The 26,420-nt window shown below is 37.2% G+C and overlaps 1 protein-coding gene across 2 annotated transcripts in view; it reads right to left on the bottom strand.

The window, feature by feature from the left end:
- The window catches only part of fgf14 (fibroblast growth factor 14), a 139,256-nt gene that overhangs the window by 41,576 nt on the left and 71,260 nt on the right, over positions 1-26,420 (bottom strand). Inside the window, exon 1 of one of the 2 annotated variants that reach the window (XM_046845014.1) lies at positions 8,176-9,669. The exons of the other annotated variant lie outside the window; for it this stretch is intronic. Within the exon in view, the coding sequence (XP_046700970.1) occupies positions 8,176-8,368 (193 nt within the window). The 5' untranslated portion in view covers positions 8,369-9,669. Of the gene's footprint in view, positions 1-8,175; positions 9,670-26,420 lie in introns of those variants that run through there. 2 annotated transcript variants of the gene reach the window in all.

Here is a 26,420-nt window from a genome sequence, read left to right as displayed (position 1 = left end):
GTTTGATCTTTGTATCATTCTGGCATGTTGAAGAGGCACGTTGGCTTTTCACTAACATGTGTCTTGGTGTTGAGGACTAGTGCATCTTTGAGCCAACGTTTAATATGAGTAAAATTCTAAAGTACAGTCGTCCCTTAATTTATCGTGGTTCGAATCCCACTTAACCGTGATTTTTTCATTTGGCACATAACTTTTTTTTCACGAATGTTCCCGATTAATCACGAAAAATCTAAACTTATAGTAAATTGTTTTTATGGAGTTTTATGTTAAAATAAGGTAATTTATTACTAAAAATATAATTATTAATTACAAAATAAAGTATAAGTATACCTAAAATACTGTACAGTGTATCATATATTTACCCAAGACAAAGAACATGTCGTGTTGTTTACAAAACCATGGTGCACGGATGCTGAAAATCATAAGAAATGAGTAGCATTACATAAAACCATAGGTTTCCTCTTATTTATTGGTTGTAGTATCCTCTGACGTCAAAAAAGGGCGGAGTTGAAGACATCACCAGATTTAGCCAATAAAATTTCTAAGAATGTACACAAAATTCATCTCGCTTATTCTTGCAAATGTTTTGTGTGCGTGTTTAAAGAGTGTGGGAGGATGATTTATAGCTTAAACAATAAAAAAAAAAGTTTTGGAGGTGGCGTCCATTAATTGCGGAAATTCGTTTGTTCGAGGCCGGTTTTGGCACGTAACTACCGTGATAAACAGGGGGCGACTGTACTGTTTAAAAATACTCAGACTTTTACTCAAGTCATATTGAAACTGGTGACTATTAACTTGTAATAGAGTAATTTTTGCAGTCTATACTTTTTAGTCTAACATGATTTTCATACTCTTTATACCTGATATTATTTATCTCATCACTGCATCATCACTGATTTGATCAAATGACAACATGCTGATTATGGGCAATGGCAAAATCTTGGCTTCAAACTTTGTCCATCCGTTTATGAGCATTTTTAACTCAGGTGCAATGCCTGGGAAAATATAATCCACAAAGCACCAACATCTTCAGCAGCCATAATAAACACAGTCTTTTGGCATTAATATCAAGTGCCAAAACATGCCTTCTTTTGTTCTTTATCACAGGAAAGTAGTAAAATAGTGAATAACCCACAATTTTTTCTATAGACATGAGAGAAAATGAAATTTATTTAACAATCTATATAAAAGAAGATTTCCCAAAAATCATTTGTCTAAAGGGGTTACTTTATTGCTAGGTCTTTAAGCATGTTTATTATATTCACAGATTTGCAGAGAACATCACAGCAGCCATCATGGTTTCGCTTATTTAAATCACAGCCTGTCATTGTGCTGTCGTTGTACTATATTTTAGAAGAACCTTATCACAATGATGGATGACAGAAGGCATGTAGTCTTCTGATTTTTTTCATACTATGGGTGCTGAGATTGCTCTGCAGCTCATTGTTGAGGTACACACTAATTAGGTGCTGACACAAACCAAGTCACTCATTCTGCATGCAACCTACTTTATTTGCAGCACTTTCTGTGATCAAATTTTCTGCACCAGCATACTGTAACCACCCACCTTGATCGCTAAGCTATTTGAATAATATTGGATAAACAATTTGACTTTTTTTTTGTTGCATACTGCATTAAAGTTTCCAGGAGATGTGATAGACTTACCGGATCTATGAAACTTTTCCACTTCTCTGCGAACACGTTTAGGTTTGCAACTCATGTGGTAACACAGTATGGCATTGCATGTATTTTTTAATGTGGAAACTATATTTTTAGAAGCCAGTAAAGTGTACAGGCTGGAATCTTGCTACCTTTTAGAGCTCATGCACATTACAGCATTTCACGTTATCGTGACTTGCAAGCCCTGAAAATGTTTGCAAAGAAGAGAAGTTACATGAGCTATCATATATCATAAAAAGCAAAAAACTTCTATCCTGTTGTAAATGCTTTTATACTTCATTTATATAACTATACTTTATATACCGTAATTTCCGAACATAAAGCGCACCCTAATATAAGCCGCACCCACTGAATTTGACAAATATTTTTATTTTTAACATAAATAAGCCGCACCTGTCTATAAGCCAGACTTTACACATAAATAAGCTGCACCTGTCTATAAGCCGAACTTTACACAGGCTTTAATGAAAGACACGTTACACATGGTGTAATGGGTGAAATATGTTGCGCTTCTATTAGGAGCATAGCGGTATTTTGGGAATAGCATGCCACTGCATTCTTGCGGTATTACTACGTATGTGTGCGTGTTAGACTGAGGATTATTTCCTTATTATTTTCTGATGCTCATTTCTAAGTTTCTTTGACTAACCCATAACGCTGTTGCCAAGAAAAATAAAAAAGCACGAGTTTTGGAAACCTGTCTGTGTCCTTCTGTTGCGACTGGAGTTAGTGAGCTCTCAACACGCTACAACGGCTTGTATCTAAACAGTAGCCTACCAAGTAAGTCATTGTTCACTGTCTTCCTCCTTCCTTTCACAACTACAGTGGTACCTTGACCTACGAGTGCATTGATGTACGAGTTTTCCGAGGTACGAGCGGTCACTCGGTCGATTTTTTTGCTTTGTTACGCGAGCAAAAAACTGAGGTACGAGCTCGAGACGCCGCTGCTAGATGGCGAAGCGAAGCCAAGCCAAAAAGCGGAGATTGTGACAAAAATTAAGATAAGCAAAGAAGAAAAAGTTACAATTTTAAAGTTTAGGGATACGAAGTGTACAGGAGTGATAGTAAAAAACGAGTTTTCCGCTTATCGCCTCTACCCCCACCTCCACACACACACACACACACCCCACCAGCGTTTTTGTTAGCTCAAGTCGTCTCATCTCCAAGGAAAATACACTGAATAAAACCTTATTATATCTTTACATACTCTTTCTATTATGTTTTTATACAAGATTTGTTATTTAGAAATGTATTTTCCAATTTAATAACATGAAACATAAAAACAGGGTGTCATTTTGAGGGTTGGAATGGATGAATGCCATTTTAAGTATTTTCAATATGGAAAACTGTTTTTCGTTTCCGTTTGGAAATTTCATTTGTCTAATGTTGTCGCTCAGTTTTTTGGCTTGAAGTTTGTGAAACCGGGAAAAACCCAGGAAAAATCTATAAATTAGCCGCTTCGTTGTTTAAGCCGCGGGGTTCAAAACGTGGGAAAAAAGTAGCAGCTTATAGTCCGAAAAATACAGTAGTTTATTTATCATATTCAAATAGAAGAGTAGCAGGCTATTGTTAAAATGCAGAATGTAGAATACACCACATTCAAGTGAATAAGCAATTTCTGCTTGTCCCGGAATGTTGCTATTCAATGTATAGAAAGTGTTGCAGATAAATTGCATGCAAACGTTTTTATGTCTGGTTGGAGTTGTATACAGTTAGCTGGAGTTTTTACAATGTGCACATCGCATCTGAAACAATCTCTCAGATGAAATAACGTGATGCATGTGATCCTGACTGAAGGCGTTTACTTAACTCCTTGTGACATTTGGGGAATTATGAAATACAAAAGAAACTTAAATTTTTATTTTTTTTTTATTTTTTATTAAAGCAGGCACACATGACTTTGTTCCGCCTGGACCTCATAAGCAAAAAATGCATCTCAACAAGCTGTTGGATGAGTGGCAAATTGCTCACACTTAAAATCACACTTAAAAAAAAGGTATTTAGGGGTAACAATGATCTGTTATAAAAACTTCTCATATTTAGGAGACTATCAGCAAGAACAGAAGAGAAATGAAAGAAGATGAAGAGAAAAGCGAGCAGTGGTGATAATGGTGGGGGAATCCATTTTCTGATACAAGGGGGACACGCTTTGCTGTTACAGCAGCAGCTGCAGAGTTAACCACAAATTGTGACTGACCCACTTAAGAGTCTTTGGGAAAAAAAAAGAAAAGAAGAACAGAGGGGCTTTTCCAGCCTACATAGTCGTGCAGGCACTGCACTGTTGTCAAGGTGAAACTCTGAACAAGCACTGATGCTGTTTGTATCCCAGAATGGTGCTCCTTTCACTAAGGATTGTGAAGATCTTAATGCTATGTGGGCATGCAACAGACAGGGTTTTTTTTTTTTTTTGAGAAGAAGTGATTTTTTTTCTCCTCAGTTATGTAAGTGCAATCAAATTTGTTTTACTTCAGTTAAAAATCCAGATCGGTTTGCGCTCCCCGACATAGCACGGCACTACACGATCGATACGGCCCACTGATAGCTGAAAGTAAAGATGACACTAGGGAAGGTATCAATTAGTTACAGCAGCAGGGGCAGGACTTTCTTTAGACAGCTCCACACAGCCCAGTGTTTATAAGCATTACCTGACACCGAATGGTACAGGGGGGCTAAGAGGAACATAATGAGGTGAATTCAAAATTCATGAACGTATTAATGAGACATGGCATGAGGAGAGATTAGAAGCTCCTCTCCACCGGGGATCTTCCATCCCATTGAAAGTAATAATTGGACACAACGTGTACCGATCGGAATCCACTGTGCCAAATCGAGCCATTATGTAGTCAGCCTTAAGGAAGACCTGTCACGTTCTGTCTCGTGTTTATAAGCATAACAGCGTAACAGTTTAAAGGAAAGAGATGGAACTGCAGAGGCATGTGAGGTATCCTGACTGAGCAGATGCGAATTAAATCTTTCAGGTCAGCTGAAGGTCACAAAGTCCTTCTAACTACAGATGTGACCAAAAGAGAAAGAAAACCTGGCACAGATCCTGTAAACATTCCAGACCATCTACTTTCTGCTTTAGCTTTACTAAACAAATGTTACATAACGCCAGCTCACTGCTTTTTTCTACTGACACTAAGGGACTTCTTTCCTTTTCAGACAATTCACATACTCAGCACTAAGGTCTGAATGAAACCCTGATCCGTTTCCTCATAGGAATTGAAGATTTGCCCCAAAAAGGTACAAAGCATACAACAGTAGAATGCTCTGAGGCAATCAAAGGCATATCCCTGCTTTAATCTAGAGAACAGAAGTGAATAGGTGCACAAAGGAGATGTTAAATTAATACAAGCTGTGCTTGGTTTTGCTGGCCAGGAGAGGCCTTTCATGTTTTGCCAGGTTGCCAGAGTATTACACTCTCAGAAGAAAATCATACTAAACTGTACCGTTCCTTGTATATACAGTAAAACTATTTAAAACAATGGACCGTACTTTAATAAAACCATACTGTAATAAAAACTAATTACAGTCAATGTGTGGGCTTTAGATGAGTTTTATTGCCATATTTCCATATGATAAAAAGATCACAAAAACTGTGACATTTAATATTATTTCTAAGAGTGCAGTTTATAGATAAATTAATTCAGAATGGAAATGATATAGTTTATCAATGAAAATTGATAAGGGTTCATGTTTGATCTTAATAAGATGCTTTGTTAATAGCAAAAGAGGAGAGAAGAGAAGAGAAGAGAAGAGAAGAGAAGAGAAGAGAAGAGAAGAGAAGAGAAGAGAAGAGATTTCCAAAACAAGGGGAACACTGCTGTTACGGACAGGAGAGGAGAGGAGAGAGAGGAGAGGAGAGAGAAGAGAAGAGAAGAAGAGAAGAGAAGAGAAGAGAAGAGATTTTCAAAATAAGGGGAACACTGCTGTTACGGACAGGAGAGGAGAGGAGGAGAGGAGAGGAGAGGAGAGGAGAGGAGAGGAGAGGAGAGGAGAGGAGAGGAGAGGAGAGGAGAGGAGAGGAGAGGAGAGGAGAGGAGGAGAGGAGAGGAGAGGAGAGGAGAGGAGAGGAGAGGAGAGGAGAGGAGGAGAGGAGAGGAGAGGAGGAGAGATGAGAAGAGTAGAGAAGAGAAATGAAGAGTATGAATTCACTTCAATCAAACCCTCAGTTGCCAGTACAATAGCAAGTCTCTCATAACAATCTAATTTTTGAATCTTTGCCATATAAAAGGAGCTTGTCTCTATAATAGAGTGCTTTGCATGGGAGCTCGGAGAATGAAACAAGACAAAGTGATGTATCATCCAAACCAAATTTGTAATGTTTAGTGGAAGCCATTCCAAATAGACCTTGAAAAGGACTGGCTAAGTATATGCCAGAGTATGCACTAAATGCTGGTCAAGCTTGTCATTCCTTCGGCTAATTGATCCTGCAACTGCTGCTGGTATTTAGGTAATCATTTGTACATTAAAAAAAGAACCTGAACCTGATATTTCAAATATATCTAAACAGTCCCCAGGATATGTACGAGAGCATGTTCCGAGTTCACAAAGTGACAGCTAGCCCACATCCTGCACAGTGGAAGGCAAAATAGCTTTCTCTACAGGGGGGGGGACTCCCATTTCCCGAGCGAACACAGCTGCATCCAGTCTAGGCATGACGGCAACTTTAGCATCTGAGTGCTTTTTCTAATAGGTGTCTACGTTTAGGTTTATTTGTCGGAAATTTGTTTTTTGGATCCTGCTGAAGTAAGCCTGAGCAAACACAGCATTAATCTTTATTGCATGGGTTACATATTATGGAAAAACAAAAAAGCACGACATGTGGTGGAAAGGAAGGAAGCAATAAGGAGCTGCCTTTCTTGATAAAAAGCCCTTGTGTGTGAGCTCAAAAAGAAAAAAAAAAAAAAAAAACGCTCACTAAAGATTTTCCAAATCTCACAGCAAAGGAATTTAATGAGGCAACTCCCAGAGGGTCTTCCATCCAAAATAGTACAGACAAGGACACAGCAAGATTCCTACAAATGTGTGCCAGACTCACAATAAGCCCCCGAAACCAAGATAAAGCAGCCATTTCAACGTCCGTCTCGTTTACGCTTCTCGTGTGGTCATGTGACTTTCTTAAGAGGGAAGACAGGCTTGATTGCGCTTAGTCGAACAGCTCCTCAACATGCTTCAACACAAGAATCAAATGCTGAGTACACAGGGCAGCCATGAGCTGCTTGCCAGCTGTAATAAAATGGCCGTCACAGGTGCATGGTAGCCAAGACGTTCCAAGGATAATTCATCATTCGCCGCCCTTTTGTGGCAACATTTTTTACTAATGATTTATTTGGTTGAGGCCATGAGACCATGAAATACTGCACCAACCTGTGGCCTTTGTTATAGCATTTTTTTTTGCCTATGGCATAACTAATGACAAAGTTAACTGTTTTTTATAGTCTATTATCCACACACTTACAATTCATATATATATATATATATATATATATATATATATATATATATATATATATATATATATATATATATGATTACTTTGTAATTATGTGCAGATTATTTTAACACTGTGTGCTATTCATTTGATTGACATATACATTAAGACAGGAATTTGCCAAATGCTGCCAACTGTAGCTCTCTGATAGCATCTTTACAGCAACAAGTTGAAACACCTGCTGCTGTAAAGCCTGCACACTACTGAGATCTGTGATTCACCAGCATTTCAAAGGATATGTTTTTTAAAAACTCATACTTTATGGTTGAAAACTAAAAATGTAATGAAAAGCTAAAACCTGTGCGATTTATATATATATGGCCTACATGAATGACACCCACTGAAACAATAATTAGTATTTAAGGTTGTGTGGGAGAAAATTTTAGCTTCCCGTTGGACTCATAATTATACGTCAAAATATGTTTAGAGGTCCAGCTGGACTTAAATGAACACTGTAGGAATGAATAAACATTGGATGTCCATTTAAAAAAATTGAAAGTTTTCATGGTATAAACTTGCATACAATAAGCTTAATTTTCTTTCTTATAACTAGTAATACTTAATTCTAACTAAAATATATAACACTTTTACTGTAGTGTGCTTGGTGTAGTTAAGACTACTAGACTATTACTAGAAACTTATACCTGCATAAACAAGCAAAGAGCATTTCAAACAAATATTGCCTTTTAAAAAATAAATATACTTAATAATTAATATAATATAATCATACTTAGTGCAGTAGGGGATAAATTCAATCCTAACGTTTAGCTATGATAAGGTAATAAAAGAATAAATCCATTATAAAAGAAAATGATATATTTCAAACCTTGGTCACGTCTCGTGCGTTAAGTAAATGAAGCAATATATAACCACCGTTTATTTAAGTATAGATTATGCAGTATACTATATATATATATATATATATATATATATATATATATATATATATATATATATATATATATATATATATATACCAGGAACCGAGAACTTGCTCACACCTTGGCGCCGTAGTCTCCGCTTCCTGAGGCCGAAGATTCGCACTTTAGCGAAGATGTCGACGAGGTTGCCGTTGCAGAGACCTTTGTTCTTGTTCGGGCTCTTCCTCCTTCGGTTCGTGGAGGGTCGGTCTAAATGCTGCTCCCGCGCCTGCCGCTTCTGGCGGATCAAACCGCTGGCTATCGCCGCTGCCATGGCTCACGAAACCCCCCGCGCGCGCAACTCTTCTCGAACGCAGCACAGACGACGACGACGACGCGCGCGCGCTGTATCACTGTCCCATAATCCCGTCCGCACGCGCTGGCCCTCCGCTCGCTCCGCTTCCTATCAGTTTACCGCCCGGGTTTAATTCAGTAGTGCGCGCACGAGACGAGCTCGGGCTTCAGACACATCGCAAAAAAAAAAAAGTACCAGCAGGTTTGATTCACATCTTCCCCGAATCCAGTGCAGGCGCACGAACCTGCAGGTTTTATATTATTTCCAGTTATTGTCAGTAGTCCGGTTCCGTTACATGCATTCACGGATGGCTTTTAACCACACAAGTGTGTGTGTGAAAGAGAGAGAGGAGAGAGAGGAGAGACGTATCCGGAACTTTCCTCTCCCCTTTTCCTCTCTTAGCTCTGGTTAGTCAGCGCCATCACAGACGCGTCCGCGCGCATTAAAAATCGGAGATGGAGAAATGGATGTCTACCTCTCCTCCTAAGGAGGAGCAGTGAGACCTCTCTGCTCACCCGGCATGCACGGCAGGCATCTCCTGAACGTGTTCCGCTCTTCCTGACGGCATCCAGAGTACCGCGACAGGTGCGACGGTGAGACCCGGAGACAAGTTTGAGGCGGAGGAAACGCGAATTCTCCGGTAGCCCGTTTTTGGGCACGCGCGCATACCCGCGCTCGGGACCTCGTGAAGCCGACGGGAGAACAGTCGAGGGCGACGCGGTGCGCGTGTCAGTAACACGCCGACTAAAGACCCTGATTTGGAAAAGGACGTGGCCGCCGTGCGACGCACTGCCACATTCTCTCTCAACACTCGAACAGCCAAATATCTTTCTTCTTTAATAGCTCCGCGGTGTGTTTTGTAGTTCTACAAGGAGCACACCGTGTGTGTGTGTGCGTGTGTGTGTGTGTGTGTGTGGCGCTGTAAGGCGGGAAAAAGGCGCGCGCCTGCCTGCTGTCTCAGCCCACAGATCACCGCGTCTCCGCCATCAACAAGTCCTCAGCATTCACTCCTCCTTCCCCATCATTTCAGACGCTCAGGCAGCTGAAAGTAACCCGTGTCGCCAGGAAGCGGCTTTCTGACACACTGTTTACTGAGAGCTGATAACGAGCTTCTGCACGCGCACAGCTGGTTCAGCCAAAGAACAGCAAACACCAAACACCAACCCTGCCAGATTCCAACAACTCTACACGCTGTATAACCAGCAACACATGACAGGGGTTCTTAATGTCCTCATAAACCCGTAACTAAACAATTCACAAATGTATTATTCGCTCTGTGAACTATCACACACACGCACGCACGCACACACACACACACACACACACACACACACACACACACACACACACTGAGAGAGGTGCAAACAATACATATGCAATCAAAAAAGTGATCAGGATTGTGTCTCAAACTGGGAAGCATTTTGAATGAAAGCAACAGAAAATTGCAAACATGAAACACTTCTGTGTGTTATCAAACAACGTATTGTCCATTATCTTTAGAATAAGTATATTGCACATTATTAAATCGTGCCAATTATTATTATTTTTTTTATATATATATATAAATTATAACAAAATGTAAAAGCCTATTTATAGTATAGTTCCTGATTATTACTGTATTCTAAATATTGATCATTTCTGTTGATGGTCCCTGGTGGTCTAGTGGTTAGGATGCGGCGCTCTCACCGCTTGATAGTGACCTGAAGCTGAAATTTAGCACCATGGACAGCAGCAACTGAGCACTGATAATCACGCACGCACAAGCACACATTCTCTCTCTCTCTCTCTCTCTCTCTCTCTCTCTCTCTCTCTCACTATTTTTCTCACACACCATCAAACTCTCTCTCTCACACACACACACACACACACACACACACACACACACACACACACACACTTTCTCTCAAACGCACAATCACTCACTCACTCACACAGACACACATTTCTCTATATCTCAAGCGCTTTCTCTTCTCTTAAATACTACAAATCTCTCTCTCTCTCTCTCTCTCTCTCTCTCTCTCTCTTATTCTCACACATACAGTACACACATTGCTCTTATCTCTTAAACGCTCCCACTCTTATACATTTGCTCTTCCCCCACACACACACACATTTTGTTTCTTTCTTTCGCCTGACACACACACACACACACACACACACACACACACACACACACACGCATTTTGTTTCTTTCGCCTTATCCAGTTCCGTTATGCACATTGTAATAAACGGTGTAGAGAGGTGCCAAGCTAAAGATACCAGCCATATAATGGCCTAATAACGGTGGGTATTTTCTCGTTCAGCTCAGCACCGCTGGGGGAAACCCGATCACAGCCAAAAGGAATAAAAACTCGACAGAGCCATCTGCTGTTTGCCACTATAATAGAATGTTGGGTTTGATTTCTGGAGATGGTGACAGCAAAGATCTTACTTTTGCTTTTCTCATTCAAGATTCATGTAACACAGTTGAGATCAGTGCTCAAATTTAGGGGGGCTGGAAGATCCGGGACCCCCATATGGCATTAGGGACCCACTTATGTAAAAATAGACTTAGGGGGGTCCTGAAAACTATTTTAGTAAAAAATTACTGTATTACACAACTGGGGACACCCATTAGACTTGACTCAATTCGAGCACTGGTTGAGATTCCTTTTCACCATCACACAATAACACACAACGAGCATGAATCGTATATATATATATATATATATACACACACACACATACATGCGGAATATGCAGACCAGATGAGGATAAAATGTGCATTAAGATATCCTGCACAAAGTCAAACACCACAGATGGATAGATCCAAAAGCATTTCTACAAACGTTTTTGAAATAACACTAGCAGCGTCTTTTAAATCCACGTCTCTAAAATATAACTTGTTTTGTTTGGTTTTTAGACCGAGCATCTGAACGCTGTCCAAGCAGTGCACACACAGGGATCAAAAATGTATTTTATAAATATAGTTTGAATGCTCATGATTAGTGTGCATTGCAGTTTGCGCTCCAACCAGCAGCGGACACTGTCAGCTCAACAATAAATACACACGCACACACGCACACACACACACACACACACACACACACACATGAGTGAGAGAGATGCAACTCCCTGCAAAATAATGGTGCAGAGATCAGCCTCACACTTAAAATAAAGGCAAAATGAAAAAGAAAACTGCAAACAAGTAACAGCTGAGTGTGTGTGTTTGTGTGTGTGAGTGAGACCAATGCAGAGTTTCCTCATACTAAAATAATGTGTTCACTTTCAATTATATAGTACATAAACGATAACCTATTTGTGATTGTTATTACAGAGCCTGTAATATCTGTACTGAGATTTTATGGCTTCTGATAGCATTGCTTTTTGGGTAATTAAATAAGTGAAATGTCTCACAGAACCAGAACACACACCAGCTGGATCGTTTAATTCCTGGCTGCATGTTTAAGTTGCATGGGTCTGCCAACACTGCCAACCTTCAAATGAACTCTGGGAGAAAATCCTTGTTTAATAAATGTAAAAATCTTACTACAATATTTATACTCTATACTTATGTACTGTATGATAACTTCTATACTGTATACATCTGTATACATTATAACCTGTAAATACATCTATAAGAGATCTTTATTACAAATGTTACTCACATATATCCTTAAAATGACAATCGGCTTTAACAGTGTTCAGCTCTAAGCTTGCACATTGTTATTTCCTCCTTTTTTAATCTGTTAGCAAATCTGTTTTATGTACAATACATGGCTGGCAGCTTAGAGATAAAGGCCAAAAAACCTGCCTGAAGCAGAACACAGTGTCATCAAAAACATTCAGTGCAGCATCCATGATTAGAATAATAAAGTTATTAGACTGAGACTATACCCTATATGCGCCTATAATGAATGCTATTTATAAATGAAAAAGAAAAAAATACAATGAAAAGTGCAATCACATGATAATTCTTTGAAATAAAAAAGTGTATGCATACCTACTTTCTTTTTCCTCTTTAGTGTGCAAGTCTCCATAATAAAACCATTGTCAGGTTAGAGCTGCAGGAGAAACAGAGCTTTTCTTGAAGCCCTCGCTGCCACTGCCTTGTCTCTATTTATACACTCTTTACTCAGAGATAACATTGTTAGTAAAAGCTGACAGTCCGCCCCAACTTTCTCCAACAAATCTATTTGCCTAAGAACTCATCCAGGACTTAGAGAGGTGAGTATAGTTACAAATCTGCAGCTAAAAAGAGTCCTATTGTGTATCTAAGGCATTGCTCAGTAAATTCATTTAATATTCAGAAAAATATTTACACTTGCACACAGAATCCAAAGTCGCCAAATGGCAAATATTATTATAGAAAATAAAAATTATTTACTATTTATGTGATATGTGAATGTATAATTACTAACAATTTACAGAAAAATATTTTCCTGGCTGATTATTTTTAAAGATAAATATAATAATACATATTCTACAGTAGCATAGCTAAAGTCAGATAAAACGCTGCTGTTTTCAATCCAATGAGCATGCAGTAAATGATTACTGAACAGTAATGATGTCAAAATATACAGTATATTTACTTTATAGTATATTTTTTCAGGTCAATGCAGGTCAATATTACAGTTCAATATTACAAATAATATATTTTTACTTCATGTGATTTATGAAGCATCACAATAATTATCAATAATAATGAGAAAATGCATTTCACAGCAGTGTGTAGATATTTTATTTGCAATATTGAACTATCAAATTGATTAAAAAGTGCTGAATGTTTAAAAAAATGAGACAGTCGAGGGCACATTTATGAATGTTTGCACTCAAATAATTAACAATAAGCACAGAATGGCTATTTGATTAAAAACAAAAAATAGCCTCTGACATTTGCCCAATATTTTATAATAACCCACTGATTATTATACAGTACACCCATGCATTCATCATTTAGTGTTATTAACACAGCTCAGGGGAAGAACAGGACATGAAGGACCAGCCCTGGTTATGTCATTCGGTTTAAAGTCACAATGGTGAATATCACAGAAATAATCTCATTTCCCAGGCACAAGTTAAGAGGTTTAAGAAATCTTATATTTCTATAGATGTGGCATGCTGTCTGGTACTTGATATTATAAATAATAGTACTATTATTTCTTTATAAATCTCAGAGGAAAAGACATGGATATAAAAAAAGAGGAGAAAAAAATAAAACTTCACCATGAGCCCAGTACAGATTACCAAATTTATATTATTCTAAAAGTATTGTTCTGTTACTATTTTTTTCTGTACCTTATTGCCATTCAATGTCAAAACATTAAGTGATGGTATATTTTGGTATTGTGTTCAACCAAATGGGGACAGAACACACTCTTAATAAATAGTTAACCTGAAAGGCTTCCTCAGTCCCTCTACCTACAGTAGTACAATAGAATGCCATTCCCCTGCCAGAACATTGCAAGAATAAGAAGCTCCTTCACAAGTGAAATTTGATCTAAATGATTGCATAACCCCTTAAAGTACCTAAGAAGAATGGTAACCAGTGCATTTATTTGAGAATGGTCAAAAAAAGAATTATGAAATGTAGTGTGACAAAATGTATTGGTTTGTGATATAATAGGAATTATTTATTATATGAAATCAGCACCTGATTGTTGTCTGTGTTTGAGGTTAAATTGAAGTAAAAAAGGCTCTTGTTGATCAATAAGCAGTAAAGGATTGGGCTGGAAGGCTTTGCCATTTTACCTGACCTTTAAATATCAACAAGAAATCTTATTACACGAACGAACATGGCAAATGTGACCTAATTGGAGCTAATGAATGAAGCATCGTTGATATATGTCATTGAGAAGACAACACTAGAAAAAAAAAAAAGAAAACATGAAAACAACAAGATAATGTTAAAACACAGAACTAAAACAGAATATTTTCAGGAAATACTTAGTGCATGATAATACTATGCATTAAAATGGGTTTATTGCTTGTAAAATTTTAACTCTTGCTATATTTGTGCCTTTTGGTATAAATGGCTTTTGCTTATAATCGTCACATGAAAAAGTTAAATGCAGTATATTTTGCTGCATATGTTCTGCTGCTACACTTCACTGTGTTCTTGCCAACCAGTGGCTGTGGTGCTACATAAAGACATGTACCACAAAAAACAACTCTTGAACCTTTAAAGGTTCCCTTAAGAGACATACAATTTATATAGCTCACATATATAGTACATGCATATATAATTATATCTACTTATAATGTCTGTATAATGTCTGACATACAGTACATCTTGCACATATTCTTATTTTTCATTTTCTCGCATAGGTCTTTATATACATATATACAAGGGGTGTAACAGTACACATATTCGTACCAAAATTCTTCGGTACAAGGCTTTCTGCAAATGCAATTCGTTTTATGTGCTAAACAAAATCTGAGTTTTCTCAGGAACATATAAAGTGGCGGACCACAAGTTTGTTTAGTCTCCGCCTTGCACTTTTTTAATTATTAAACTTGAAAACATACACAACATAAAAAAAATATATATATATATATATTTGTTTTGTGCATGCATTAAAACACTAAAGAATCCATAGCACTAGCTTATTGCTTACCCTAACCAGGAACAGGGCTAAATGAAAAAAAAAAAAAAAACAAGGCTAATTTAAGTGCTATAGATTCTTAAGTGTTTTATGTCCAGCTTCCAGAATGTCAGAATGTGAATTAATAAAGGATGAAAGGAATGAATACATTAAAGTTAAAGTATGCTGAAATAACTAGTAGTTTAGTAGATCATATCTTTAAAAAAATTATAATTTTAAATGTAAAACACACACACACACACACACACACACACACACACACACACACACACACACATATACATACATACATAAACACATCTGTATTACCCAAATGGGCTCTAACAATTTAAAACTATTTAATTACATTTTTCCATTTATTAAATTTTAATATATTTATTAATTATTTATCAAACTATTTGATTACTATAAAATGATTTTTATAAAATGTATTAAATATTATTTTATATATTATTTAAATAAGGCATTTCATTTAAAATTGTTTTAAAAATGTAAATACTGATGTTCAGAAATGTTTATAGTATACTGTGTTAATAAAATGCATTGCATGTTAATGCATTTCTTTTCCCTAACTGTACCGAAATCTATAACAGAACCGAACCGTGAACTTTGTGTATGTTACATCCCTAAAACATACATGCATACACCTAGACATTTTTTTCACTTTTGAGAGACACCTGCATGTACCTTTTGTGCAACAAACTCTAAACTAACAAGACCAAGAGCACATGTGCAAACTATGGTAAAATTGGTTCTAATTAGCCGCAGTCCAAATTGAATTTCAAGGTGTTGAATATGGAATGGTAGCCATATTGGACCATTATTCTTTCACTTAGAATAATTCTCCAAACTTTTTTTGCTCTAAAACATCTCTAAACCAGCTTCCAACATGTTTGATAGTGGATGTGTGGCAGTCCGCTAACATCATCTCTCCTGTTTTCCGTCTTATATAAGTTCTTCTGTTAGAGTAAAAATGTCAAGTTTGGACACGGTTCACAGAAACTTCTCATTCACTGTCCAATTCTTGCATTTTTACCTTGTAACTAGTTTGCTGAATAAAATCAAAAGAAACACGCATGTGTCTCAAAAACATTAAAAGACGAGGTGTTTTTGTCAGATAAATGTAATCAATATAAATTTCTTATGTTTTTTTCCACAACAGCTTCTGCACATACTCTCCACAGACAACTTATATATTGTTGTACATGTTTTTACTTATTTATTTGCACAATTCTGACCGTATCCATCATGCGAAACTGCATTTCACTGCTGTGTATCTGTACCATGCAATGACTAAAGTTCTAGTGATCTATCTTAAGACATGAGTCTCACAAATTATGTGGTCTCTTTATTTCCAAATTAGGTCATGAGAGAAACTCACAGCTTCCTTTTTTTTGCATTAACTTATCTGGCAAATCAATCTTACAAATATTGTTCTAAATGCAAAATACAATTTTGTGTTTGTTACAGGAAGTCACATTTAAACACACTATTCTGACACACTGAACTATTTGTAGTTCAGAAATAGAAAAAATTGACAAATTTCTAATGTATTAAGTAAATCTCGAGAAGAAACCACATTTTTAATTGTGGTTTGAGTTTTCAGATATTTCTGGTACACATTAAATACGATTCAAGTTACTCGGTGAGTCTGTGGGGAACTGTATTCAGAAAACTCAACTAAAATTAAACATAATGCAAAGCTCTAGGTGACACTAATTACAACATGCACCCTTTTAAACACACATTCTAACATTAAAAGCTACGCTAATAAACACATTAAAGTTGTCCAAGTGCAGCCATATGAGGAAGCTAAGAATTAGTAGCCATGCACACTGCACTTTTTTATTCAGCAGTTAGTTCCAGTCCACAAATTTGATTGTACAAGTAGTGTTCCAAGAGTGCTGATAAGTAGTGAAAGAACATTGCACCATTTCACAGTTTAAATCACTCTGCTTTAAAATATATTTTAATTCTAGCAAAAGATCGTTACAATAAAATCATTATTGCACTTACCAGCTTATATGTTGCCTTGCCTAGCGACATATCAAGTTATACCAGCTGTAAATTCTTTTTGAAAAAACTATTGTTATTAACAGATCATAAATTTACAAAATATTTGGCCATACTAAGTATTCATTTATATTTATTTCTTGGTTTGTACACCATTATATAAAAGTAACAGTGGTTCAATATTGATTTAATAACACACTCTTCAGCACAGCAGTAAGCAGCTTTTGCTCACAATAGATTGCATAGGGTATACTATAACAGTATAGTACTTGTCAGAGAACCACCAGTCACACCCCCCCCAACGCTTAACGCTCTCGTTTAGCCTCTCCCTCCTATCAATCACCTGCACCTGTTTCCTCTTAATCTGTCCTCTTTAAAAGATCCCTCTCCCCCTTCACTCGCCGTCCGATCTACCATAAATACTTATTTATTCAAATATTCATTACTATAGCTAACAATACTAGTATTTGTAAGTCTGTGGTTAGTTTCTGTGCATTTTTAAGTCTCTCTTCACTCTTCAGCCTCCGAATGAAAATATCATGGTGAGTGGCATTATACTGTACTGTACTGTAAGGTAGTTTTACATGAAGCACTAATAGAGCCACACACCCACAACACTTATGAGATTTAACAGTCATGATGAAGGCACAAACTTTAGCAAATACTTGAGCACATTTCTTCTTGCATTTAACAGCTGCCTTTAAAACGTATGTAATTTGCTACTGCATTTTAAAGTTTAGAAAATGTTACTGTATTATTGTAATCATTGTAATCTTTTTACTCTACCACATTTCAGAAAAAAAACATGCTGTTCCATACTTAATTGAAGTGCCCACATATATATATATAGGCTTACCAAGGTTCTGGTAAGACTTTCTACAGAGTAAGGATTCTCTCATTGTGTCATTTAATAGAAAACCTTTTACTTATCTTACATGGGGAATGAATGATTTAAATGATAAAAATATAATTTGGATAGATCAGCTTTTGACACTCAAGTCCATTCAAAAACAACAACTTTTAATGGTCAACTCGAGTAGTAATGGAAAATAAGTACTTTTGCTTTTACTGGAGTTATATTTAAACAAAGCATTTGTATTTTTACTCAAGGACAGGAATTTTATCCGACACTGACCAATAACTAAATAATGAAACTTAATCTAAATCACAAATTAAGGATTATAAATGTAAATAAATGTTTACTGTCAGCCAACTTCATTTTTTTATTATCATTTAAAATGCAAACTAATCCTGTGAGATGCACAGGAAGTCATGATGAATCTAGAAAAGCATGTACAAGTTGCTGTCTCAATCCTCCATGTTCGTTCATTCTTCGGCTTACTACCTATGTGGAATTCTGTGTGTTCATGTGGGTTTTCCTCAGGGTTTTCCGGTTCTCTTCAAACCTCTTATGAACATGCCAGTAGATGAACTGACTGTGTTAAAGTACCATAAGTGAAAATGAATGTGTGTATGTGTGTGCACAAGGTGCTAGAAGGACTGATGGAGTGGTATAGCATGCCCAGTGCCTTCTGCAACCATGACCATGAAAAAGCAGGTGCTGAAGATAATTAAACAATGATAACAATGATAATTTTTTACTGGGGAACATGCTATAATTCTCATATCCCAGCTGCGCAAATGTCTGAGTCACTATTGTGCAACACACAAATACCTTAAACAAATGATACCGCCCTTATAAACTAAAATGCCATTTCAATCTAAGAGGCCTCCCTGCTGTTTTACCTCAGGCTGGAATGACCAATATGCCCCCAGCTCACTGTACAGTCACAACACAAGCAAGAGAGCAGTGCTCCATGACAAGAGGTAAGAGCACCACATATTACAATCCATTACCCACAGCATGGGGCCTGAGCAAGTGAGCAAGCAAGAGAGGAAGCATGAGAGGGTTTTTTTCCTGAATTTAATTCCCCGGCAGACTGGGAGCCTGAGTGCGCTTTGGAATTCAGCCCATGTCTTTCTATCCTTTGATCCTGTTTTAAGTATGCAGTCTCTGAAAGTGTCCCGTCAGCAGCAGAGCATAAAAAGAGAAGCCCTGTACAGAGCTGTGAATATCAAGTAGCTGATGCTTCTCCTGGAAAGTCCCATTTTTCCCCTGTGTGTGCGTGAGAGATAGAGAAACGGTGACTCTAATCCTGTAGTAGAAGCCCAGGAGACATGAAACGCTCTCACTGGGCCAAAAGAGAAAACCCAAGGGAAGGGAAATGTTCATTTGATTCAGGTGACAAGGCTTCTTTTACCTTCACCTGAGAACAAAATTGTAGCCATTCGAACACGCTGTAGTGCCTTTGGTGATCAAAGACAAGACAGATTATTATTCCAGGATTAAAAGTTGTCAAAAAATGATGTGACATTATGAAGAACAAAATGACAACGAAGAACCTTGAAGAGGAATTGAACAGAATTCTTCTCCCAGTTTACCAGAGGCTGATTCCCTGACATTCAAATGATGACACAGAACACATTTTATAATCTTTGCTCTCTTGTCTTTTTACTGCACAGAATTCCAATTAGTCCACAAATTACCCTGCACAATGAGGAGATAAGCAAATGCACAGGAAGTAAAGCCTCTGGCTTTTTTTTTCTATTGGATTATACTGCACTGACACGCCACAGTGTGCACATGCAGCCTGCTTCCTGTACCGGCTGTAATCAGATAGAGTCGAGTGAAATAAATGCTGAAGGGGAGCACAGAGCTACAGGACTCGCACATCAACTCACACAAACACATACAATCTTAGAGAGAGAGAGAGAGAGAATTGCAATAAACAGAGAACCTTCCATTCATTTTTTTTTTTACATTTGGCAGTTCTGACACAGTATGTTTAAGATAATGTTTTCTCTCTCTCTCTCTCTCTCTTTCACCGGTATGATCTCAAGCAGAAACAATGCTTGTGCATGAAAAATAGAATAAAATTATCCAGAACATTTCTGTGCAAGTCATTCAGACTCAGTAATAGAAATAGGAAGGAAACCAACAGACTGAATTAACAGAAGCCTAGAGAATAGCCGAGTGTGATGAGCAGACATTTTGAGAAGGTGTGGCTGTTGCACATGGCTTATTATGAGCTAATGAGATGATGAGGACAGAACTGATTACAACTGACCCCATTAACACTAAGCAAGCTTTGATCAGCCTTTTCCCTTTGGGATTTTTGGTGGAGAGACACAGTGTGTGCATGCTTGAAAGATGACACAAATTTGAGGTAATTGTTGCCTGATTTCCTTAAACCTACTACTGTACCTCCATTCAAAAATAAATATACCCTCAATTCTAATGGCTTGAGATGCAAACGCTTCATTACAAAAGTCTCGATATTTAGCATATAATCTCCATATATACAGTATCAATTATGTTGATTTAAGAATGTACAATTGTATATGAGGCCTTTTGCACATTGGCAGTTGAAAAAGTGGAAAAGCAGAAAAATGTATATAAAAAAAGCTCAGGGATCAGGTTAAAAAGTAATGCATTTTAGTAATATCATTATAGATCTTGCAGTTCTAATTCAATGTCTGCAGAAAATGCTATTGTAACACAATGAAACTGCCAGACTCAAAGAAATCAAATGAAAGGAAGGAATTTAAAGTCATAAAATGTCTCCTGATGATTATTTTTTCATAACCTTGCCTTTTTAGCTTACAAAAAGAAGCCACTTGTGACAGTAAATTTGTGGTGTGTAAAAGGCAGGTGATGAAAATGAATTAGACTTGCCGTTGTTCAAAGGTGCTATTAATTTTTTGCATTTGTGCTTTTAAAGACACTGAGAAAGTGCTGCAAGTAGTGGAAAATGTGCATTAAGTCAGTTAGACTACACTGTGAACTGAAAACAAAATTATACCATATATGTTTATAAGTTTAAATTATATGTAGAAGGAAGAAATTAAAAGAAAGGAAGGAAGAAAGAAAGAAAGAAAGAAAGAAAGAAAGAAAGAAAGAAAGAAAGAAAGAAAGAAAGAAAGAAAGAAAGAAAGAAAGAACTAATACAAATAATAAAATGTAGAAAAGCTTTTCGAAAAAAACCTGGAGGCTGAAATGCCATTAACATTCATGACAACTAGTGAAGTGAAAATCATAAGCAATATCATAAAACAAATATCATGTCCACTAGCCTCAGAACGTCCTGAATGTTGCATCACCTTGCACCAGCACAGCACACACTCCAAACAGGGTTTAAGCTGTAAATGTGAAAGGCCTCAACCAAATCTGCATTTTATTTAGCAAAAACAGTAAGCAACCAATTACTAATACGGCTGTATGTATGTATGTAAACCTGACAATATCTTGTGATGTCCATGGGCTAGAGTACTGATCTCAAACCAAGCGCTATGTATACATTATATTACAGCATTACAATAATCTGTTTTAATGTTTTGCTGAACTCAATGTAGTTTAGTGTCGAATCAAGGCAATCAGAGAGAGACAGAGCGTGGCCAAAACTAGACCAAACCAAAACCAAGTCTGGAAAACAAGGAGAATGTAGCTGCAGTGTTTATTCCAGCAATAATGAGCTCTTAAATATGGTCAATTTCTAAGCACACACATGATTACCATTCATTCTCAGGCCATCATCATCCAAATTCAAATCCAAAATCTATATATCACAATACTCCCACTCTCTGTATATGTATCATTTAGTATTCCAGATAACATATCTTGTGCTGCAAACACATTTAAACATGTAGTGGGCTTTGACTAAAGAGTCAATCAGTTTTTCTTTTTATGTTATATATATTCTGTACTATTATACCCTAAGAAAACACTGTCAAAATATACATTAATATAATGCCACCATTTGCAGCATAATGTGTCAATTCTGCCTCTGACAGGTCCTCAGCTACACACTTGAGATCATTGTTGCTTCAACATATGTGTGAGGGACTTGGGATAGTTTCTAACAAATGTAGTTGGTTTTGTTTCTAAAAATATAATCCGCACAGTTACTAAGGACAAAAGAAAATCTAGGAGTTGCACAGGTGAGTTGCTTTAGAACAGAAGGCCGACCCCCCATTCTAGTCATATTGCAGAAGAAGAGGGTTAGAAGGCAGGTTGTGTGTGGATGTCGAAGAGTTAAGAGAAGCTAGAGAATTTTCATGGATTCACTGATTGGCCAAGAGGAGGAGTTTATATTGCATTTATAGGAACATATAGAAATTGGCTGGTGTATCCCTATACATATTACTGATATTCAAGTAAATCTTCTGTGAGGAAAAATCCAAGAAGTTAAAAATACAGTGCCCAATCAGATACTCAATTGTGTGGTTGATTTAGACGAATTAATTTATTCATATGTTACATGTCATGTGACCTCAACACACCTCACAATCTCTATTCCTGACTGTAGGATGTGAATATAAAGAAGAGAAAATCTGCTTCGTGTCAGCTGGTGTTTGTGTAGCAACTTGTGCATATTCAACACTGGTATACTTTCCATAAGAGCTTTCAGCAGAGCTTCAGCTGAAAATACAAAAGATGACAGGGGAGAATTATTTATGTACCTTAATACTGTCAAATTTGTATGCTTATACACAAAACTAGTGGATATCAGCTTTGTCATTTGTAATAAAACTAGACACATTTACAGACGTGCCACCTGAATATAGACAAATTACAAGCTCTATACTGAATACAAGCATTACTTTAAGGCCTTTTCGGAATTGCATAAGGCTTTAGAGCAACGAGTCAGCTAGAATCGCTGGCTCAGGAATGACAAACAATTTGCCACTATTATGGTCTGTTCCATCCAGGATCAGAGCAGCAGCACACAATTTTCCTCTTCTATGTTTTTTACATAATGACAGCAAAAGCTTCAGCATCAAAGCAACCCGGCTGCTTTACCCAGTATTAACCAACCCACTGTGCAGTTACAGTGATTTCTTCCATGTTTTTCGTAACAAAAACAAAAGGAGAACTCTGTCCAAAAGCTGTACAAAACCTATAAAATCTGTAATGTATTTTAATAACAGGAACTGTTTATATAACACACAATAAACAGAATTATTTTTGCATAATATTGTTATTACTTTTTTTTTATGAACCAGCCATCTTTGCTCATATAATAAAACCCTATACGTGACACAGTGCCATTTACTGGCTGAGAAAGAACTATTTAAATCCCTTTTGCCAGCTTCATACCTGAGTACTTGTGCACTTTATGCTGTTGGCTTGCGTTTGGTTCAAGGGCATTAATCAATCATGTCTATTGTGATGCTGTACTACAATCCAGCCACAAGGGGGAGATCGAGAACACATCTGACTACAAGACTTGTGCTCCAAGAAACACAGGACCAACGTGAATACTGCACCTAATAGCCATTTCTTGGATGTATTTTCCTGTCAATGTGAGGAATGAAACCCTGTAACAGCCATTATATTAAAAGTTACAAACCACAAACTTTACATCCAGAATATATTACTGGGTCACAACTGAAGCATTCGGTGAATAAAGTGGCATGTTGTAACAGCTTGGATTATATGATTATCTGTTTGTCCTTGTGTTTATAGTTTGAATAGAAAATAACATATATGATGGAAGGTTTATGCAGCAGAGGATTTTGGAATGCATGAAAAAGGTTACAAATAGAAAGAAGTAAAAATGAACACAATTCAGGCACTGGAGAAATGGTGCCTGTATTTGGTAAGGGCAACAAAGATGCCATCAAGTGGCCACACCAAGCTATGTCAAGTTATAAACCGAAGAGCGACATTGATCCAGATTCATAATGTAAGAAAGTAGTGATTCATCATTCAAGCCTATAGCACAAAAACAAGCATCCACACACCATAAAGGGCAATAAAAACTATATTAGAGTTTAGAATGGGATTAAAATGCTGTATAATCTGATGTTCCTGGTCAAGCTGTGAGCCACAAAGACAATCCTGTAAGAGTAGTTATTTATGTGTCTATATCAGCTCAGATAAAGTACATGAATGTCATCAAAGAAAGTATATTTATTAAAATGTTGTGGAAACCTGACTATCATAGCCATATGTGGGTTTGATCAAAACTGTTTCTACAAGTTTGGAGTGACACAACTGTACAGAATGTGTTTGCATGCAATAATATTACAGTTTCACTGGATATTCACTAGCTTCACTGGAACCATTGTTCTCTAAGTTTGGTGTGATCTCAAGTGTCCAGCACAGAGCCCTGACCACACCTGGATGAACTGGAACAATAACTGTGAACTAACAGAGTCTAGTGGAAAGCCTTCACAGAAAGCTGGAGGTTATTACAGCAAAAACAAAAAATCTGGGAATAAATGTAGACTGGGATGTTCAAAGAGAAAGTCGTAGTTCAGTGGTTAAAGGCTCTGGGTTACTGATCGGAAGGTCAGTGGTTCAAGCCCTAGTATCACTAAACTGCCACTCTTAAGGCCCTTAAACCTTTGTGCCCTAGAGATGCTGTGGGAAGGTGAAAAAAGAATTCAATGTAATATACATGTGACAAGCATAAAGCATCTTTCTTTTAAAAAGCCTACAAAGATGAAGTGGTCAAAAAGCTTTTAGCCCTACAGCTGATTTTAAAGATGGTGAAAACAAAAATAATTCTATCTATCTATCTATCTATCTATCTATCTATCTATCTATCTATCCATCCATCCATCCATCCATCCATCTATCCATCCATCCATCCATCTATCTTTTCTGATCAATTCCTAATGTGGGATTTGTATAAAGGCGTAATTGTGGAGATGTTTAGCTTGAAAACGTTTGCTAGTTGGATAATGTCTGACCTGTGTTGTCTTAATCTCAGGTGATCGTTGTAGATCTGAAAATTTATTGAAAAGTTATTACGTTAAAGCTGAACTGTGTGATTATAGCATCGAATAAGTAATATGTTGTTTTTGATAAATAAGCATTGCACAGGCAGGAACAGTAAATGCTAATCAGCTGGCAGAAGATAAAACATGCACATTTAAAAGGGCTTTGTCTTTTATCTGCTACTCAGTTGCTGAAACAAATCACACTGACGTACTCTATAGAATTTTATGATCTTATCACTACTGTAATCCTTAGACCACATTCCTCAAGTGCACAGTACTGTACTGTACTGTACTTAATTATACTACTGTTGTCATACTTATAAGATGTGTGTTGTTTTGTTTAGGACACAGCCTTTGATTCTGTCAAAAAAGTGCACTTGGAGCTGTGAGATTAATGAGAGCAGTGGAGGAAGGGCACAACAAAACCTACTGTTTTCTGCAATAAGCTTGAAGTAGCATCTTTACATCCTGTAGATTACAACAGACAGATGCGATGTTCTGAGCATAGTGATGATCAAACAGATTGTTTGTAACTGGTTAGCATGTCCTTACTTTCAATTAAATCAAAGAACAACTACCGTATTTTTCGGACTATAAGCCGCTACTTTTTTCCCACGTTTTGAACCCCGCGGCTTAAACAACGAAGCGGCTAATTAATACATTTTTTTCTGGGTTTTTCCTGGTTTCACAAACTTCAAGCCAAAAAACTGAACCCCATAACATTAGACCAATGAAATTTGCTAAGGAAAGGAAAAAACACACCTCACCTGTGTTCTGAGCTGCACGGCTTCGGGAGAAAAAACTTCCATCGGGTGATTTTTAAACCCGCGACGATGCCAAAAGATAAACTCCTGAGAGAAATAGTTGTAAAAGGAAGGAGGAAGACAGTGAACAATGACTTTCTTGGTCAGCTACTGTTTAGATACAAGCCGTTGTAACGCATTGAGTCAGGGTGAAGGGAGAGCTCACTTCTGGCAAGCTATTCCCAAAATACCGCTATGCTCCTAAAGGAAGCGCAACATATTTCACCCGTTACACCGTGTGTAACGTGTCTTCCGTTAAAGCCTGTGTAAACTACATTAGTTATAGACAGGTGTGGCTTATTTATTTTAAAAATAAATATATATATACACACACACACACACACACACACATATGTGTATAGCATTTGGCCCCACCCTAATTACCGCACACTAGCAATATGGCAAGAGGTATAAAACTTAGCATGAGGATCAAATACTTTTTTAGCTCTTAAGGTGAGTTCAACAGCTTGACTCTCACATGCGCTAATCGGTCTGTCGGGGTAGCAGAAAGGTGGCCTGGGCAGCATATCCTCCTTTTACATCAACCTCATCAGCCTAGAGCCTAGAAAATGTATTTCTGCTGGATTGATGTATGAACAAGGCTAAAGGACACAAATCAGCTCCAGTCCTGCCCAGCTATAAGTCCACAGAGGCGTCCACGCGGTGTTCATTAGCAGTTACACAAATCAACACGAGAGCCATGATCTCAGAACTATACACAGGCCTGCCTTATTAATACAAAAGAAATGTGCATTTGAGATGCATTTAATCAAAATAAAGCTTACAGCATGAGTTATGTGTCTCTTCGGTTTGGGAAAGCCAACTCCATTAAATAGAGTACAA

This window comes from Silurus meridionalis, chromosome 3, assembly GCF_014805685.1.
Source record: "Silurus meridionalis isolate SWU-2019-XX chromosome 3, ASM1480568v1, whole genome shotgun sequence".
NCBI lineage: Eukaryota > Metazoa > Chordata > Actinopteri > Siluriformes > Siluridae > Silurus > Silurus meridionalis.
Note: the sequence above shows the minus strand (reverse complement) of the source record. Positions and strands in the feature narration are given on the sequence as shown.